Here is a 19,274-nt window from a genome sequence, read left to right as displayed (position 1 = left end):
GGAATACTATGGGATGGGGGGGGGGAATACTATGGGAGGGGGGAAATTTCCTGGAATTTCTTTCTAAAAATGAGGTGCGTGTTATACGCCAGTGCGTGTTATACGCCGATAAATACGGTACATATTATATATATGTAACGTCATTCTAAGTGTATTTTAATATTAATATATGTACTTATATTAATATTAAAATACACTTTGTATGACGTTACATATATATAATATGTATATATATTATATATATAATATATATACATATTATATATATATATATAAATATATTTATTTTTACACGTCTAATTTATTTTTTTTACACCTCCTACCAGCTATTTCAGACAGTCTCCCTGCTGGCAGATCCATAGCCAGCTATAGGGGGCCATATTTGCCGGAAGGGGGCTGCCTGGGCTCTCAGGCAGCCCCCCAGAAGAGGATCGCGGCGGAGGTAAGTACACCTCTCTTCTTGGGGGCTTAAGCCGTTACGGCGTACCATGCCGTTGCAACGGCTTTAAAGCCCATTTAATGCGTGACGGCATGGTACGCCGTACGTTAAGGGGTTAAGGGGTTAAGGTAAATTACATCTGTTTTGAAAGTTAAACCAGTTTTGTTTTCATGCAGGCCCTGTCAATCATAGCCAGGGGAGGTGTGGCTAGGTCTGCATAAACAGAAACAAAGTGATTTAACTCCTAAATGACAGTGAATTGAGCAGTGAAATTGCAAGGGAATTATCTATACACTAGAACTGCTTTATTTAGCTAAAGTAATTTAGGTGACTATAGTGTTCCTTTAAGGCTGTTGTTTGGCAGAATAATTGTATTCCAATACTGGAGGTTTTTTTTCCCCAAGGGACCACTATAAAGGGATACTATAGTCGTAGGAATCAAAGCAATGCATTCCTATGGGCATTCAACGCTGGATGTCCTCATGCAGAGTGTAAGCACGTCCAGCATCAGTTAGGCAAAAGTCTAACCACCAGGAACTGGCTCAAGTTGCTGATTTAAATCTCAGAAACTGCAACAATTACCATTGCAGGGTTAGGGGACAGGGACACTGCACCCAGACCATTTCAATGAGCTGAAGTGGTCTGGGTGCCTATAATGTCCTTTTAATTCTGGTTTACAGGCAAATGCACTATTATAGGACAAAAACAGCAACCTTGGTCTACTTTAACTTGATGATTTGTGGTACCTTTAGCACATTTAGATATTTGTCATGTAGTTCACAGGTTAGTCTTCCCAGCACTATGAACACAACCCCTTTAGTGCAATGCACTGTTCACACCTAGCATTCAAATAGTAGTGTTATCCTGCTTTAAATTGCATATCAAACGTGAAACATCCACAGGGCAAATAACCAGCTGCTTCTATTGAGTTCAAAGGACAATTAACTTGCTTGCTCTTGTGTTTATACCTGCACACCTAAGAGGTAGGAGGGAATAGACTGGAATCCGCCCTGTACAATGCAATAGGGAGTGTATCTAAAGTTTGCATCCATTTCCTGTAAATTGTGAGTTAGATTGCATAATCAAAAGGTAAAGTAAGGCGAATAAGAAGTATTAAAGCCTTTATCTTTATTCAGTGTTTGCACTTTCAAGCAGTGTGTACAAGATGGAAACCTTTGTGGGAACCTTGAAGTGAAAGATTACTTGTAACTATAGGACAACTATAAGGCCTTCTAAGGAATACTGTGTGGAATGGGCTTTAAAGGCACAGCTATGCTTATATCTGGTATCCTCTTCGCCTGGCTGTTTATGGGACTGACAGGTAAGACTGCTCTTGCTTTATCCCTATTAGCTATTGCGATAGAGTCTACGTTTTTTTTGGTATCCTTTTCAGTCTGCCCTGCTGGGAATTGTCAAAGTTGTTTTGTATTAAGGCGGCGATCTAGCTTGTTTGCATTGAGTGGGTTAGTCTGTGGGATGTGATTACACTGACTTTGTTTGTAATGCCATTTTTGAACACACTATAAATGCAGATTGATAGCATAATTTAAAAACTATACCTATATAGGTTATAATCCCGAATTTGAAATAACATGAGCACTCCTGGGCACACCTTAAAAGAAGTGAAAGCAAAGGTACCCTTCGTGGATTAATGTATGTTTTAATATTAATAGTATTATATAGACTGTATGAAGTGTAAATGTTTAGGAGGTCACATTGATTTGAGGGGGAGGTGTGGGGAGGGGGGGGCTTGCTTCAGGATGGGATTTCAGTGACTTTAATATATTTTTGTTGTATAAAGCACAATTATTATAGAGATGAGCAGGGGACATATAGTATGGACGAGAAAAGTCCTGCATGATACAACTTGGATTTTTCTTTTTTTTTTTTTTTAGGTTACTCTGACTCACACAATCATTAGCCAGGTTTGTTGTTGTCATATGACTTAAGGATCAGAAATTACTCATGTGGATATGTTATGGGATGCGTAATAATTTACTGTCAGGATTATTCACTAAATTTTGAATAGCACATTTTAGGTAAAAGCTGTGAGTGTATAGTTTTGCACCTTCAAACTGTGACCATAAGTAGTGAAGAGTTACACCCTCAAAAGCACACTTGGATTGATTGAGTAAATAATCAATTAAGGGACTTGAAAATTGACCTAAAAATTTAGGCCTACGTAGGCGTACTCTAAAAATGATCCAATTCAGCTGTTTCTTCAACAGGAGTATTTTTTTTACTGTACAATTCGGTTTTCAAATCACGACAGCTGAGGTGTATTCATTTGAAACATTTCTGCTAAAATGGCCAAGCTGTGACTATAGCTAGTTAAGAGTATTTTCCAGATCAACTCGTTTTGCCTAAATGGTGACATTCAGATTTAATTTCACTACTGTTAAGAGTTCAATGATTTACACTGGCAGTAAGCTAGGGTACGTTAGAATAAACCAAAATTTACGCAATGAGGGAATGATTAGGAAAGTCTAACGTGTGGTTTTTGTTGTTGTTGTTTTTGTTTTTTAGTGGGGGTTATTTAACCCCTTAACCCCTTAACACCGCAGCCAAATGTACAAGTTGTGAACAGAACAAAACGTAAACAAAACCTGGCATTTACGCTATATGTCTGTCCAACCGTAATTCACCTCTTTCATATTAAATGCACCCACACTTATTATATATCATTTTATTCAGGGGAAACAGGGCTTTCATTTAACATCAAATATTTAGGTATTGAACATAATTTAATATAAAAAATGTATAAAAAAATGGGAGAAAAAAAGAATTTTTTAATTTTTTTTTGTTCTATGTGACATTTTAACTGTGGATGTCAAAATACTGTTTGCTTTTACTGCAATACAATACACAGATTTGTATTCAGCGATGTCTCACGTGTAAAACAGTACCCCCTATGTACAGGTTTTATGGTGTTTTGGGAAGTTACAGGGTCAAATATAGCACGTTACATTTGAAATTGAAATTCGCCAGATTGGTTACGTTGCCTTTGAGACTGTATAGTAGCCCAGGAATTAAATTTACACCCATAATGGCATACCATTTGCAATAGTAGACAACCCAAGGTATTGCAAATTGGGTATGTCCAGTCTTTTTTATTAGCCATTTGGTCACAAACACTGGCCAAAGTTAGCGTTAGTATTTGTTTGTGTGTGAAAAATGCAAAAAACGCCAATTTTGGCCAGTGTTTGTGACTAAGTGGCTACTAAAAAAGTCTGGACAAACCCCATTTGCAATACCTTGGGTTGTCTACTATTGCAAATGGTATGCCATCATAGGGGTAATTTTCATTCTTGGGCTACCATAGGGTCACAAAGGCAACGTAAGCAATCTGGCGAATTTTAATGTGAAAAAAATGAAACACAAGCCTTATATTTGACGCTGTAACTTTTGAAAACACCATAAAACCTGTACATGTGGGGTACTGTTGTACTCGGGAGACTTCGCTCAACACAAATATTTGTATTTCAAAACAGTAAAAAGTATTGCAGCAATAATATCGTCCGTGTAAGTGCTGTTTGTGCGTGAAAAATGCAGAAAACGTCACTTTTACTGGCGATATCATCGTTGTAATACATTTTACTGTTTTGAAACACTAATATCTGTGTTCAGCAAAGTCTCCCGAGTAAAACAGTACCCCCCATGTACAGGTTTTATGGTGTCTTGGAAAGTTATAGGGTTAAATATAGTGCTAGCAAATTAAATTCCCTATACTTTCGGCATGGGTTGTCAGGCAGGTCCCGCTAATTGTAATTAATTAGGATACCTAATTATGTAAAATTATTACATAAATATATGTGTGTATATATATACATATGTGTATATATACGTATATATATATATATATATAATTTTTTTTTAATATTTTTATTTATATATAGGTATATATATAGTGATATATATTTATGTATATAGATATATATATTATGATATATATATTATTTTGTTCTACGTGTATTTTGATATAAATATATATATTAATATCACAATACAGTTAGAACGAAATAACACATCTATATATTTTTTAATTATTTATTTTTAAATATTTTTTTAATTTTATTTTTTTACGTATTTACATATATATTTTTTTATATTATATATAACAATAATTATATATATATTTAATCAGTATCAGTCTACGTGTAATTTGATATTAATATATATATATATATATATATATATTTATTAATATTTAAATACACGTCGTGTATGTGTAAATGTGTGTGTGTGTGTGTGTGTGTATGTGTATATATATATACTTAGATCATATATATATAATATATATGATCTAAGTATATTTTATTTGTAACTGTAATTTTTTTAATTTATTTTTTGAACTAATATTTTATTTTTTTTACAGGACAGGGGTCAGAGACAGTGTCAGCCAGTGATTTCACATCACTGGCTGACACACAGGATCAGTGATCACAGTGACTGCCTGTCACTGTGATCACCTCCTGCAGATTGGGTAATTGACCACAGGGGGGAGTGCCTGGGTGGTACAAGCACTCCCCCCTTCCAATCTGCAGGGGGATCACTGTGCCAGTTACATGTGTCAGCCAATAGGCTGACACATGTAACACTGATCGCAGTGACAGGCTGTCACTGCGATCAGAGTGCTTTGAGATCGCAGTGACAGCCTGTCACTGCGATCAGACTTCGCAGATCGCGGTCACTGACCCCAGGGGGACTGCCTGGGGGGCCAGGTAAGTCCCCCGACTGCGATCTGCAGAAGGGGAAAGCCGCCGGCCGCATGTGTCAGCCGATTTGAAATCGGCTGACACATGCTTAATACTGGTCGCAGTGACAGCCTGTCACTGCGATCAGAGACTGCAGATCGCGGTCACCGGCCACAGGGGGGGTTGCCTGGGGGGCCAGACATCCCCCCCGACCGCGATCTGCAGCGGGCGATTAGCGCCGGCCACGTGGGCGGCCATTATGGCGAGGACGTAATATTACGCCCGCCGGCGTTTAGAGCCGGTTCCTGCAGGACGTAATATTACGTCCTCCGGACTTAAGGGGTTAAGGACCAAACTTCTGGAATAAAAGGGAATTATGACATGTCACACATGTCATGTGTCCTTAAGGGGTTAAAGGACCACTCTAGTGCCAGGAAAACATACTCGTTTTCCTGGCACTAGAGTGCCCTGAGGGTGCCCCCACCCTCAGGGACCCACTCCCGCCGGGCTCTGGGGGGAGGAAGGGGTTAAACTTACCTCTTTCTCCAGCGCCGGGCGGGGAGCTCTACTCCTCCTCTCCTTCTTCCTTGCGACGTCATCGGCTGAATGCGCATGCGCGGCAGGAGCCGCGCTCGCATTCAGCTGGTCGCATAGGAAAGCATTTACAATGCTTTCCTATGGACGCTTGCTTGCTCTCACTGTGATTTTCACAGTGAGAAGCACGCAAGCGCCTCTAGCGGCTGTCAATGAGACCGCCACTAGAGGTTTTGGAGGCTGGATTAACCCTCAGTATAAACATAGCAGTTTCTCTGAAACTGCTATGTTTATAAAAAAAGGGTTAATCCTAGAGGGACCTGGCACCCAGACCACCTCATTAAGCTGAAGTGGCCTGGGTGCCTAGAGTGGTCCTTTAATTTGGTTTCTCATGCTCCTAACCTAACCTAACCCAATTTTGCTGAATTATTATACCTGAACTAGGCATAATTCTGCAACTTGACTTTTCTTTTCTGTCACCTACTTTATCAAAAAACAGGTTTAATTCCCTGATCAATTTCTGATAAATAACCTTGGTATTATACATTTTCTGACAGGGTAAATGTTGCTTAGAAGTAATATATTTTATTAAATGGAAGTTATTTTCAGTGGAAATCAACACCTTTTTTATATTTGGGGTAGAAACACCACAGAGCTAATAGAGGTGGCAGATGTATTAATCTAGTAGTTGGTCAGCATAGAAAAGCCATAAGCAAGGGCTGTGGACAACAGGTCTGCAGCTTTTGCAAGCTGTTTTCCCCTGTATAAAATCGAAAGGAAAAAATGTAAAAAAAAATAAATAAAATAATACATGCATGTTTTCTTTGAAAGTATATCCAGTAAGTAACTAAAAAAACAAACCAAAAAAAAAAACACATTTAAATTCATTGGGGTGATCCTTTAACCCCTTAAGGACAGAGCTTCAGAAGCTTGTCTGTCAATTAATGACAACGGCATTTTTTGCTGTTTGTGTTCAACTGCAATTTGCATTTGACTAATTTATTGCACCGACGCATATTATATACAGTTTTTTAAAGGACAGAAAGGGCTTTAATTTGATGTAACATATATATATATATATATATATATATATATATATATATATATATATATATATATATATACATGCTTATTTATTATAAAAAAAATACAGAAAAATGAAAAATGTTTTTTTTTTTTCAGTTTTTGCAATAATAATGTGTGCACAATTAGTGCAGGTTAAGGAAAGTAATTAAAAATAAATTCCTTTAGTTGTTCTGATTTACAGAATATATAATGTGTCTGGGATTTTAAGTTAGTTACAGGTTTTGGTAGTTACAGGTCACAAAGCACAAGCAGTAAAATAAACTTTTAATGTGGAGTGATTTTAGAATTTGGTATGTTTGTCTTGTAAGCTTAATAGCCATAAAAGAAAACAAAATTGCCACACAAAAGTATATATTTATATAACGTAGACACCACAGGCTATTTACCTAAGGTTGTTTTGACTCTTTCTACGTAGCCATTTTACCGCCAACCTCTGCTAAATATTGGAGTAAAATTTTTGTTTTTTGGGGGGGTTTTCGCACACAAACTTATAACAAAGAACTTCTCATGTGTATTTTGTAAAGTTGTTGTGTGCTATTCCTGTACAAAGTTTTATTATTTGTTCAGTTACTTCTGCTGAGTACAACGGTACCCCCATTGTATGTCTTTGGCACTATTTTGTGAAGCTACAGTGCCATATAGGAGACCTGTCCTTTTCAGTATTCACAGTAGAATTTTGAGAGACGGATTTAATGAGCCTATGCTTCCATTTGGGGTATTATAGCAGTTTGACTGTTCAAAAAAACCCCACAAAGGCCTACCATTTGTAAAAGTAGACACTCCAGGGTATCTCATAAGGTGCATATTGTGCCTTAACATGCCCCCATTTTTTTACCATTACATGCCAAAGTATGTGGTAAAAAATAATTTTGTGCATTTTTTACATACGGATTGCATTTTTGCTGGGCATTTTGTATATTTCATATGTGCCACCATGGCCGGCGCGTCCATAAGGCGGCACAGGCGGGCCGCCTTAGGGCGCACCGGCCCGGGGGAGCAAATGTCGGGGTGACCGTCAGGAGGGAAGCGCACAGCGCCCCTTTCCTGCCGGTCACTTCTTGTAGCGTGGCCGAGCGGCAGCAGCATCCCCACAGATCAGCCTTCTTTCCTACAGTGCCGCGGACTGTGTGGAGGGGGCGGGGATATGAACACGTCATATCCCTGCTCCCTCTGTAGCACACAGCGCGCCCAGCAGGGGCGGAGCTAACGCTGGCCACCTTCATGTCAGCATGGGAGGACTTCCTCCCAAAAAGACTGCAGAGAGCAGAAGGCAGAGAGGAGGGGGGCTGGGCAGGACTAGCTCCAACTCCCAACTACCTGAGCCAGCACTCTAGATCCCAGGTAAGCCACCCTCCTGTGTATGGCTAGAAAAGTGTATATTTTGATCAGCATGTTTGTGTGTGTATGTCTGTCAGTGTGTCTGTGTATGTGTATATATCTGTCTGTCAGTATGTCTGTGTATGTCTGTCTGTTAGTGTGTCTTTGTGTGTGTGTATATGTCTGTCAGTGTGCCTGTATGTCTGTCAGTGTATTGTGTTTCTGTCTGTCAGTGTGTGTGTGTGTGTATATATATATATGTCTGTCAGTGTGTCTGTGTGTATGTCTGTCAGTGTGTGTGTGTGTGTGTATATATCTGTCTGTCAGTGTGTCTGTGTGTATCTATATGTATGTCAGTGTGTGTTTATCTGTATGTCTGTCAGTGTTTGTGTGTATCTGTATATGTGTGTATGTCTAAATGTGTATCTGCATGTGTGTCAGTGTGTGTATCTTCGTGTATGTGTATCACAGTGTGTGCGTGTGTGGCAGTGTATGTGTATATGTGCATACATCTCAACATTCAAACACCAACACTACACACAAATAACCACCTGCATGCAAACTTCAACACTACATACAAACACACCCCTGCATTCAAATGTCAACGCTACATATAAACACACATCTGTATCAGACACACAGTCTGTATGTCTCTGTATGACGATCTGTGTATGTATTCAAAAGGAATAAACGCAGGCAACACTCTAATAGTAATAATGGTATATTTATTGATAGGTGAACCACCCCAAAGAAAGTGCAACGTTTCGGCTAAGCAGAGCATTATTGCATTATTAAGGCTCTGCTGAGCTGAAACGTCACACTTTCTATGGGGTGGTTCACCTATCAATAAATATACCATCCTTACTATTGGAGTGTTGCCTGCGTTTATTCCTTTTGAAGACTTTACTGGTGGATCCAGCGATGTCTGCCTGACACAGAGCATCTACCACTGTGGATGGCCGGAGCATTTACACGGTATCAGTGTGCAGGGTTCTTTGTCTGTATGTCTCTTTATGACTGTCTGCGTATGTATGTCTCTGTATCACTGTGTATGTATGTCTCTATATGCCAATCTCTGTTTCTTTATGTCTGTGTCTGTATTTTTGTGTGTGCCTGTGTCTGTATGAATGTATGTCTGTGTTTGTACGACAATGTACCTGTATGTGTAGATTGTGTGCCTTTTATGACTGTATGTCTGTATATCTTTGTGACTGTGTGCCTGAATAATTATGTCTGTGTGCTTGTATGGTTGTGTGTCTGTATGTTTGTGTATTTGTGCATGTATGTATTTTTGCCTGTATCTATGTCTATGTCTATATGGGAGAAAAAGAGAGATAGAAAGGGTCTGACGGGGAAGTAAGAAATACATAAGAGGGGTTGTATGAGACACACTAAAGGGGGGTGTAAGGCACAAAGGGACCAGAGGGGTAAGAGAGTGGATATGCAACACTAATGGGGGTAAAATTCAAAAGGGGGGCTACGAGACACAGAGGTGAAGATGCATTGGGTTTTTTTGGGTGCGGGAGGGGGGCACGTCAAAATGCATCTTCGCCTGTGTAGTCAAAAATCCTAGCACCGGCCCTTTGTGCCACTAAGTTCAAACCCCCCAAATTATGCTCAGCTAAGTCTTCTGAGTAAAAGGACACCCCCATTGTATGTCTATGTCACTATTTCGTGAAGCTACAGTGCCATACAGGAGACCTGTCCTTTTCAGTATTCACAGTAAAATTTTGAGAGATGGATTTAATGAGCCTATGCTTCCATTTGGGGTATTATAACAGTTTGACTGTTCAAAAAAAAAACCCCACAAAGGTCTACCATTTGTAAAAGTAGACACTCCAGTGTATATCATAAGGTGCATATTGTGCCTTAGCATGCCCCCATTTTTTTTCACCAATATATGCCAAAGTATGTGGTTAAAAATAATTTGGGGCATTTTTTATTACATACGGATTGCATTTTTGCTGGGCATTTTGTATATTTCATATGTGCCACTAAGTTCAAAACCCCCAAATTATGCTCAGCTAAGTCTTCTGAGTAAAAAGACATCCCCAATGAATGTCTTTGGCACTATTTTGTGAAGCTACAGTGCCATATAGGAGACCAAGCCATATCAGTTTTTACCGAACTTTGAATTTTGATGCTTGGCCTATGTGCAATTTCCAAGCATCTTCGCAGGTTTTAAATTCAAACTACCCCACAAAGGCCTACCATTTCTTAAAGGAGACACCCCAGGGTATTTCAAAAGGCATATTTTGAACCTTAGCGTGGGATAATTTTTCCGCTAGCGTTTTTTCTGCCTTTTTGACACACAAAGTGAGTTTGCACAGTATATTTTGCAAACCTTATGTGTGCTACGACTGTATAATACTTCATATGTTGCTCAGCTATGTCAGCTGAGTACAAAAATACCCCCGTTTGTACCTTTGCCAGGTATATGTGGACATCGGAGGGGCACATTTGGGACATAGTCATTCCAGTTTTTTTCAAACTTTAAATTTTTACGCTGTGCCCATGTCCCATTTTAGAGTATTTTACCAGGCTATATAATTCAAACTACCCCACAAAGGCATAGCATTTCTTAAAGAAGACATCCCAGGGTATTTCAAAATGCAGATTTTTAACCTTGGCGTGGGATCATTTTTCCGCTAGCTTGTACCCCCGTATATACCTTTGCCAGGTAAATGTGGATGTTGAAGGGGCACATTTGAGACGCAGCCATTCAGTTCTTTTCTAACTTTGAAGTTTTGCGCTGTGTCCATGTTCCAATTTGGAGTAGTTTAGATGGTTGGTTATTGAAACTTCCCCACAAACACATACTATTTATTAAAGAATACACCCTGCGGTAATTCAAAAGGCATAATTTGAACCTTAGCGTGGGATCATTTTTTTTCTCTAGTTTGTTCTAGGTGTAGTGGTAATGAGCATTTTTAAATGTATTTTTTTAACTTTTTAAAACTATTTTTTAAACTTTTGTTTCGCTTATTAATTTTTGTAAACTTTCCTAAACTTTTTTTTTTTACAGATTTTAATTGTTTAATTAAATAAATTGAACCCCTGAGGATTAAAAAATAAATAAAAGTTAATCGTCAGGGGTTAAAAAAAATTTAGATCACAGTATAATGCAGTGATCGACTGGCAGGGAAGGGGTTAATTTTTATTTGGACTGGGTAAAGGGGGGTGTTTTTTTTTTGTTTTTTTTTTTTACTTAAACGTTATTAAAACTTTTTTAACTTTTTAAAGCTTATTTTAAAACTTTTTTTAACGTTAACCACTAGTTAGCCTAACACCAAATCCCGCAATTCCCCACTAACTTCCACCCTCCCAAGCTAGCTAACCTGAAGGTTAACCTAACCTGAAAGCTAACCTGAAGGCTAGCTACCTGAAGGTTAAAAAAAAAAAAAAGAATTACCCGCAGGGGTTAAAAAAAAAATCAGATCATAGTAAAATGTAATCCCTGCCAATTGATCACTGTAGTCAGTGATCAATTGGCAGGGACGGGGTTCATTTTTTATTAAAATGGTAAAGGGGGTGGGATTTTAAATAAACTTTATTTTTTTTACACCAGGGGGAACCCGGAAGTGCAGGGAGGTGGAGGTGAGTATACACTGAACCCGGAAGTGCAGGGAGGCGGAGGTGAGTATACTGAGCACATGTGCCCGCTCTGACATGCTGTCAGAGCGGGCACATGTGCTGGGACAGCCCGATCCGGTGCTCCCGGTCTGCCTCTAATACAGAGGCAGACTGGAGCACCATTAACCCCGCGATCGCGGCGATATGGGGTTAATTTTACCGCGTGACGGACGAGGTCCGTCACTTGGCGTTAAGGCAATCCCCTGAGTGACGGACCTCGTCCGTCACTCGTCCTTAAGGGGTTAAGCTACCTTTTTGTTTTTGTCTTTTGAATCTTGGCTTTCTGATATACAAAATGTTCCATTTACGTTTTTGGAAAAATTCTGTGCTTATTCGCTTATTTCTTCCAAAATATTTCTGACTAAACCTTTTCTGTTCTTAATGAAAACCCTACGATTTGTTGTATTTCATGGCACTGAAAGTCTGTGTTAGGGGAAACCAGGTCTGTAACTTTTGCAAACTGTTGATTAGTTTTTTTTTTTTTTCCGCCATACATCCCCAAAGAAAACATACTTTAAAAATGCATGCATCTTTTATTTGGGGGTATATCTACTATATTGTTAAACCAAAATCAGTGCAGTGTCCCTTTTTAACAAATCTATTCTATATTAAATATAGAAATCCATGCCAGTGTTTTGCCTCTATCTCCCTCTAGAATGTAAGCTCATTGAGCAGGGCTCTCCACCCCCTCCTGTTCCTGTACGTCCAGTTGTCTGGTTACAATAACATGTCTGTTAGTCCACCCATTGTACAGCACTACGGAATCTGATGGCTCTAAATAAATTAATTAATAATCTGAAACTGATTGCATCCATTTTAACTCCCTGACAATCATCTGCCAGTTAACACAGAGCTCATAACTGGAGGAAGAGAATGAAACAATCATGGTTAGAATTAAAAGTGTGTTTCGAATTTCAGGATAGGTATGTTTCCAGGTTGGCCCCTTTGGCTTAAAATTTGAAATTCCTTTTGAATTCTCATATTGGTGAATAACCCTGAATTATGTTGTCATCCTCCTTATTTGCATTGTGTGCGTTGGCTGTGCTAGGACTGTACTGGACTGTTAGCTTAGAGCTAACGTAAGTGATAGGTGTACGCAGGGATAGTGTGGGTTTTGCCCTGGCTGTAAGCAGTAGTCTGTAGTGTTTTCATATAACCCCAAAAGAAAGCATGCAGACAAAATTACATGCATGTTTTATTTGTGGGTATATCTACTAAATAATGAAAAATAAAATCGTTGTAGTATTCTTTTGACACAAGATGGTGATTTTAGTTTTAATGTCAGAGAAATTCCATAGGAATGGAATGGAATGGAATAGAGCATGCGCACTCAGAATCTTCCAGTACAGCACTGCATGGTTAACTAACATACTTTGCCTTGGAAAAGCTTGTACATTAAATAAACAATATATTAAGAAGAAAACAAAAATAATAAAAATAGCCCAACCAGTAGCTCACTTTTCATTAAGTGATTGTACTAATATTGGGGAAGGGACCGTCTGTAAATACTGATTGTCAGGCTCCACCTTCTATTGTTTGTGTTTTCCTCTATAGTTTGCATGTTGACATAATTTGCGAGTTGTTGACTTCTCCCTTCTGATACAGATCACTCTTTATTTTATAAAGGAACTGTCTTGCCAAAAATAGCTTTCTTAAATGGAAAACATTTCAAAATACATTTTTGATTTATTTTTCGCTATTCGTAGGGTATTTCCTGATAGAAATGCTATGTATTCTATACTAAACCATTTCATGTAATCTGATCACTGATTTGTCTGGAAATTGTCTGTGCCGTTATAAAATTACTTTTTATAACAGAGATACACTTTTAACTAAATTGACACACAATGTTTCAGCACCGATCCGTCTCTCTCCACTTCTCAAACCACACAGAGGTGGAGGGAGGAGTATCAGGAATCCCAGCAGCACTGTTATCGCTGTGACTGGCTGTCACAGCGATCACGTGCTGGGACAGCTCTATTGGCGGTTGCTGGTCTGCCTCTGACATCGACGCACCCAGCAACAGCGTTAACCCCGCAATCTGGCGTTAACGTTAGTAAATGACGGAGATTTTCCGTCACCAGTCCTTAATGCACGGACAAGCTTGACGGAAACTCTCAGTCTTCGGTCGGGAAGGGGTTAAAGGACCACTATAGTGCCAGGAAAACAAACTTGTTTTCCTGGCACTATAGGGTCATTAGGTCCCCCTCCCGCTGGGCTTAGGTGGCACTAAGGGACACTAGAGGGAGAGGAGGAGAGACCACTAAGGGACACCTTAAGGGGGGAAGAGAACTAAGGGACACTGAAGGGGGGTGAGGGGGAGACCACTATGGGACACTGGGGGGGAGAGACTACTGGGGGGGAGAGACTACTGGGGGAAGGGGGAGGGAGAGCACTATGGGAAGTGGGGAGGGGGCAGGGGAAAGCACTAAGGGACAGTTGGGAATGGGAGAGCACTTAGGGACAGTTGAGAATGGGAGAGCACTAAGGGTCAGGAGGGGAGACCTCTAAGAGACAGGGGGAGAAGTGGATTTGAGATCACTAAGGGACAGGGGAAGTGTAAGATACACCGGCTGAGGAAGGGGTGAAAGAGAAGCACAGAAGGGCTGGTATGGGAGCAGACACGCAGAGGGGCTCCAGAGAGAGACACACAGAGGGACCTGGTGGGGGGGGAAAGAGACACAACAAGGAGCTGGCAAGAGTAAGACACACAAAGGGGATGGAAGGATGTAAGATACATACAAAGAGGGGGGATAAAAGACACACAAGGGGTTTGTAAGAGATACACTAAAGGGGAGTGTAAGACACAACGTAAAGAAAAAATATACAAAAAAAATATATTAACAAAATAAATATACCAATAAAAATAAAGAGCTACTCCCCTCTTAGCCCCTCTTCTACCTCACAAACCCTCTCTTTCACACTACACACATACACAATGTATTCTTATACATACACAAACATGCATGCCTACTCTCTCACACACACTGAAACATACAATGCATCTTACACACAAACACACCATTCTTCCCTTACACACACACAATGGATACCTCACAAACACACACAATGGAGCACTTGCACACAATGCATCTCTTACACACACTCAATGCACCCCTTACAGGGACACACTCTGCATTACATTTTATACACAGAAGCATACCTTGCATCCCTTACACATACAAGCACCGATTCACACAATGCATCTTTTAGAGACACACACACACACACACACACACACACGATCATAGTTTGGATGCAAGAAGCACCTCCAGTGGCTAGACAAGGGCAATAGGGACAATGCACCCAAACCACTTAAATTTGTTGAAGTGGTCTGGGTGCCTATAGTATCCCTTTAAACACTCCAGTATAATGGCTTCCATTTAATCCCTTCATTATACTGCTATAAAAGTAACTCTACAAACCATGTCTAGAGATGCTCTTGGAACAAAAAAAAACCAGAGTCCAAAATCTACTAATTTAACCCATTAAGGACTTAGGACGGTTCAGGACCGTCATCGTCATTTTTGCGTTGCCGACCGATGACGGTCCTGAACCGTCCTAACTTTAAGATGTACTTACCCGATCGCCGTCGTTCCCCCGTTGTGGGGAGACTGCCTGCAGCCCAGAGAGTCTCCCCATGGCGAATTAGGACCCCTGGTGACATGTGATCGCTCAACAGAGCGATCACATGGTCACAATAGGTGTCTGTTTCTGCCTGCAGGGGGACTGTCTGTGCTGACAGGCAGTCTCCCTGCAACTGTAAAATCATAAAAATAAAATTAATGTTAATAAAAATAATTATAATTATATATGTGTGTATATATATATATATATATATATATATATATATATATGTGTGTATGTATATATATATATATATATATATATATATATATATAATGTCATGCTAAGTGTATTTTTATATTAATATGTACATATATTAATATAAAAATACTTATAATTAAATTAAACACGTGTATATATAATATATATAATAACTATATATATTGTGTATATATATATTATAAAATACAAATAATAAGTAAATTAAATTATTTTTTAAAATAATAATAAAAAAAATTATATCTATATGAAATTTTATTCTAACTGTATTTTGATATTAAAATATATACATTTATATCAAAATACACTTAGAATGAAATTGTGTATATATATATCTATGTATATATAAATAAATAAAAATAATACGGAATATACATTTGTTTAAATACAAAATTACATAAATAATTATATAAATATACACGTAGACTTCAAATATATAAATGTGCATATATATATTTAAATTCTACATGCGTATTTATGTAATATTTTTACATAATTAAATAATTGTATTAATTGCAATTTGAGGGACCTGCCTGCCAACCCATGCCGAAATTGCAGAGAATTTAATTTGCTAGCACTATATTTTACCCTGTAACTTTCTATGACACCCTAAAACCCGTACATGGGGGGTACCGTTTTACTCGGGAGACTTTGCTGAACACAAATATTAGTGATTCAAAACAGTAAAACCTATCACAGCGATGATATTGTCAGTGAAAGTTACTTTTTTCAAATTTTTCACACACAAACAGCACTTTTACTGATGATATAATTGTTGTGATAAATTTTCCAGTTTTGAAACACTAATATTTGTGTTCAGCAAAGTCTCCCGATTTTAACAGTACCCCCATGTACAGATTTTATATTGTTTTTGAAAGTTACAGGGTCAAATATATGGGTCAAATATTTTTACATTGAAAATGGCCAGGTTGGTTACGTTGCCTTTTGAGAGCGTATGGTAGCCCAGGAATGAGAATTACGCCCATGATGGCATACCATTTGCAAAAGAAGACAACCCAAGGTATTGCAAATGGGGTATGTCCAGTCTTTTTAGTAGCCACTTAGTCACAAACACTGGCCAAAATTAGCGTTCAATTTAGTTTTTTACTTTTTCACACACAAACAAATATGAACGCTAACTTTGGCCAGTGTTTGCGACTAGGTGGCTACTAAAAAAGACTGGACATACCCCATATTGAATACCCTGGGTTGTCTACTTTAACAAAAATATGTAGATGTGGGGTGTTATTCAGAGAATTTTGACAGATAATAGTGTTACAATGTCACTATTGATAAATTTGAAAAAATGAATGTTTTGAAACCACAATATCCTACTTGTACCTATAGCCCTATAACTTGCAAAAAATGCAAAAAAGCATGTAAACACTGGATATTTTAAAACTCAGGCCAAAATTTTGAATCTATTTAGCAGTTTTTTTTCATTCACTTTTGTAGATGAGTAAAAGATTTTTCAAGTAAAAGTCAAAAAACATGTATTTTTTGCATTTTTTTCATCATATTTTTTTATTTTTTATTAAATTAAATTAAATTACATGAGATTATATAAATAATGGTATGTAAAGAAAGCCCTTTTTGTCCTGAAAAAAATAACATATAATTTGTATAGGAACAGTAAATGAGAGAGCGGAAAATTACAGCTAAACACAAACACCACAAAAGTGTAAAAAGAGGCCTGGTCGCAAATGTACAACATCGCAAAAACAGTCCAGTCCTTAAGGGGTTAAGATTGTTTTTTGATGTGTGCACAAGTTAACTGTTATAATCCTACTTGAATATTTGATTGCATTTAGCTAAAAAAAAAACTGCACATGAGCAACACCCAAACCGTTTCTGTAGCAGCTACAGCCTCACCCGATCTGATTCATAGTTTGGCAAAGCAGATAGGATTAGTCTTGGCCCCTTTTTAGCTCTGGAAAGATAAACTAAATGCCTTTCTAAAGAAGTAAGCATATACACCTAGGAGTGCTTAAATAATGTTTAGTTTACTTTAAAAGCTGATGATAGTTAGTTCACTTGTATCAAATTGCTGCTCTTTTCTTTTTCTCCCCTCTTTTTTGTTATCACTGACAAGTACTCTGATACTGGTCACTTCTAAAACCCAGAAGTTGTTATGCTGTTTATTTAGAGAGGAACTTTAACTTAAAAATTCTCAGTCAGGGCTCAACATTTTAATGGACTTTGCTGAGTGCAAATTCAACCCTGGCAATATTCCTTCCTAGTGACTGCCGTTGACTCGCCAGGCTGGCAGTGGTGAGTAATTTGTAGTTCTGTCTAGTAGCCAAAGACTTGAAATTCTGAACCCTGATCCAAGTAATATGTTTTATGTCACTGCTGCTAATATCAGTATTTTGGAGGGTCAAATCATATATTAAAGCGACACTCCAATCCCTAAAGCACTTTGGCTTTTTACAAAAAGTGAATATTTTAGTAGACATTGGCACTTTATAAATTAACATTGTTACACCCTCCCAGCAGTTCGACAACGAGAACTGTTACTTTCTGGTTGTTTAGCTCAAAGAGGCAGCAAATCCTCAGAACAACTGCATTGCAAAGACTTGTTTTCTGAGCTGCATTGGAAAGTCTGGACTGGGTTAGAAGGAGGAAATGGCTTGCAAAGGCAGCAGGTAAAAGATCTGCAACATTTGCAAGCTGTGATTAGATGTACCCCAATTTAAAAAAATGCATTATTGAATGCATGCATGTTTGCATTGGGGGTATATTTAACAGTTGGTGGAGGTTATTTAATTTTTTTGGTAGTGGTTAAATGTGTGTGTGTGTATATCTCAATTTTATAGTTTAAACATGTAGGCACCTGATTCCCGTTTCAAAAAAACTAATTGGCACAATGTAGTCAGTAAAAGTAGCCTGTGATTTTTTTTTACGTCCAACATAGACTAGATGGGCATCTAGGGATGCACAGCACTAATATAACCTGCCTGCTTTATGCATTTCATGCCTCATAGACTTCACTGCATGTGTTTTTTTTGTTTTTTGTTTGTTTGTTTTTTGTGTGTGCCCTGAAGATAGTCACTGTGTATAGCTGAAACTGCACTGGTTGAGGGAAAAACATTAAAGATCTATCTAGTTAAATAAACCGTTTCAGTGAACACTGCAAACACACAAACTAGTTCAGCTTGCTGAACACTTGTCATCAACACTTCCCAATCCCCAGCTATCAGACATCTGTGGAGGTGTTCGTCCTCTTCCGTTAGCTCTGTGCTGGATTAGAGAGTACCTGCCTTCCCCATTTCTCAGTGATCTGTACTACTACATCTCCTAGAGAAGCTTTTCAAAGTCTCAATCGCACATGCTCATGACTCCATCACAGAGGCTTCCCAGTAGAAGTGTGCAGGGGATAAAGATTTAGGAGGGCTTACAAGGGCTGCAGACAGCAGCTTTTACACGTTTATTTTAATTTTATTTGTTTATACCCCCAAAGAAAATAATGCAAAAAAATACATGCAGATTTTCTTTGGAAATATACCGTATTTATCAGCATATAACACGCACTTTTTCTCCCTAAAAATAGGGGGGAAATCGTGGGTGCGTGTTATACGCCGATATCCCATAATTACTTACCTGTCTTGAAGCATGGGCCGGTGTTCAGCGCGCACAGTGGTGCTGGAACTTCAATTTCAGGTTCCGGTTTCCGGCGGGACTGAAAGGAAGTGTGCACACTTCCTTTCAGTCCCGCCGGAAACCAG

At 38.6% G+C, this 19,274-nt stretch overlaps 1 protein-coding gene across 1 annotated transcript in view; it reads left to right on the top strand.

Moving 5' to 3' along the window:
• Positions 1–1,502: 1,502 nt before the first annotated feature.
• The window catches only part of CDCP1 (CUB domain containing protein 1), a 132,048-nt gene continuing 114,276 nt past the window's right edge, over positions 1,503–19,274 (top strand). The window contains exon 1 of the mRNA XM_063452104.1: positions 1,503–1,760. Within this exon, the coding sequence (XP_063308174.1) occupies positions 1,691–1,760 (70 nt within the window). The 5' untranslated portion in view covers positions 1,503–1,690. The remainder of the gene's footprint in view (positions 1,761–19,274) is intronic.

This window comes from Pelobates fuscus, chromosome 4, assembly GCF_036172605.1.
Source record: "Pelobates fuscus isolate aPelFus1 chromosome 4, aPelFus1.pri, whole genome shotgun sequence".
Lineage (NCBI taxonomy): Eukaryota > Metazoa > Chordata > Amphibia > Anura > Pelobatidae > Pelobates > Pelobates fuscus.
This window is presented reverse-complemented; position numbering and strand designations above follow the sequence as displayed.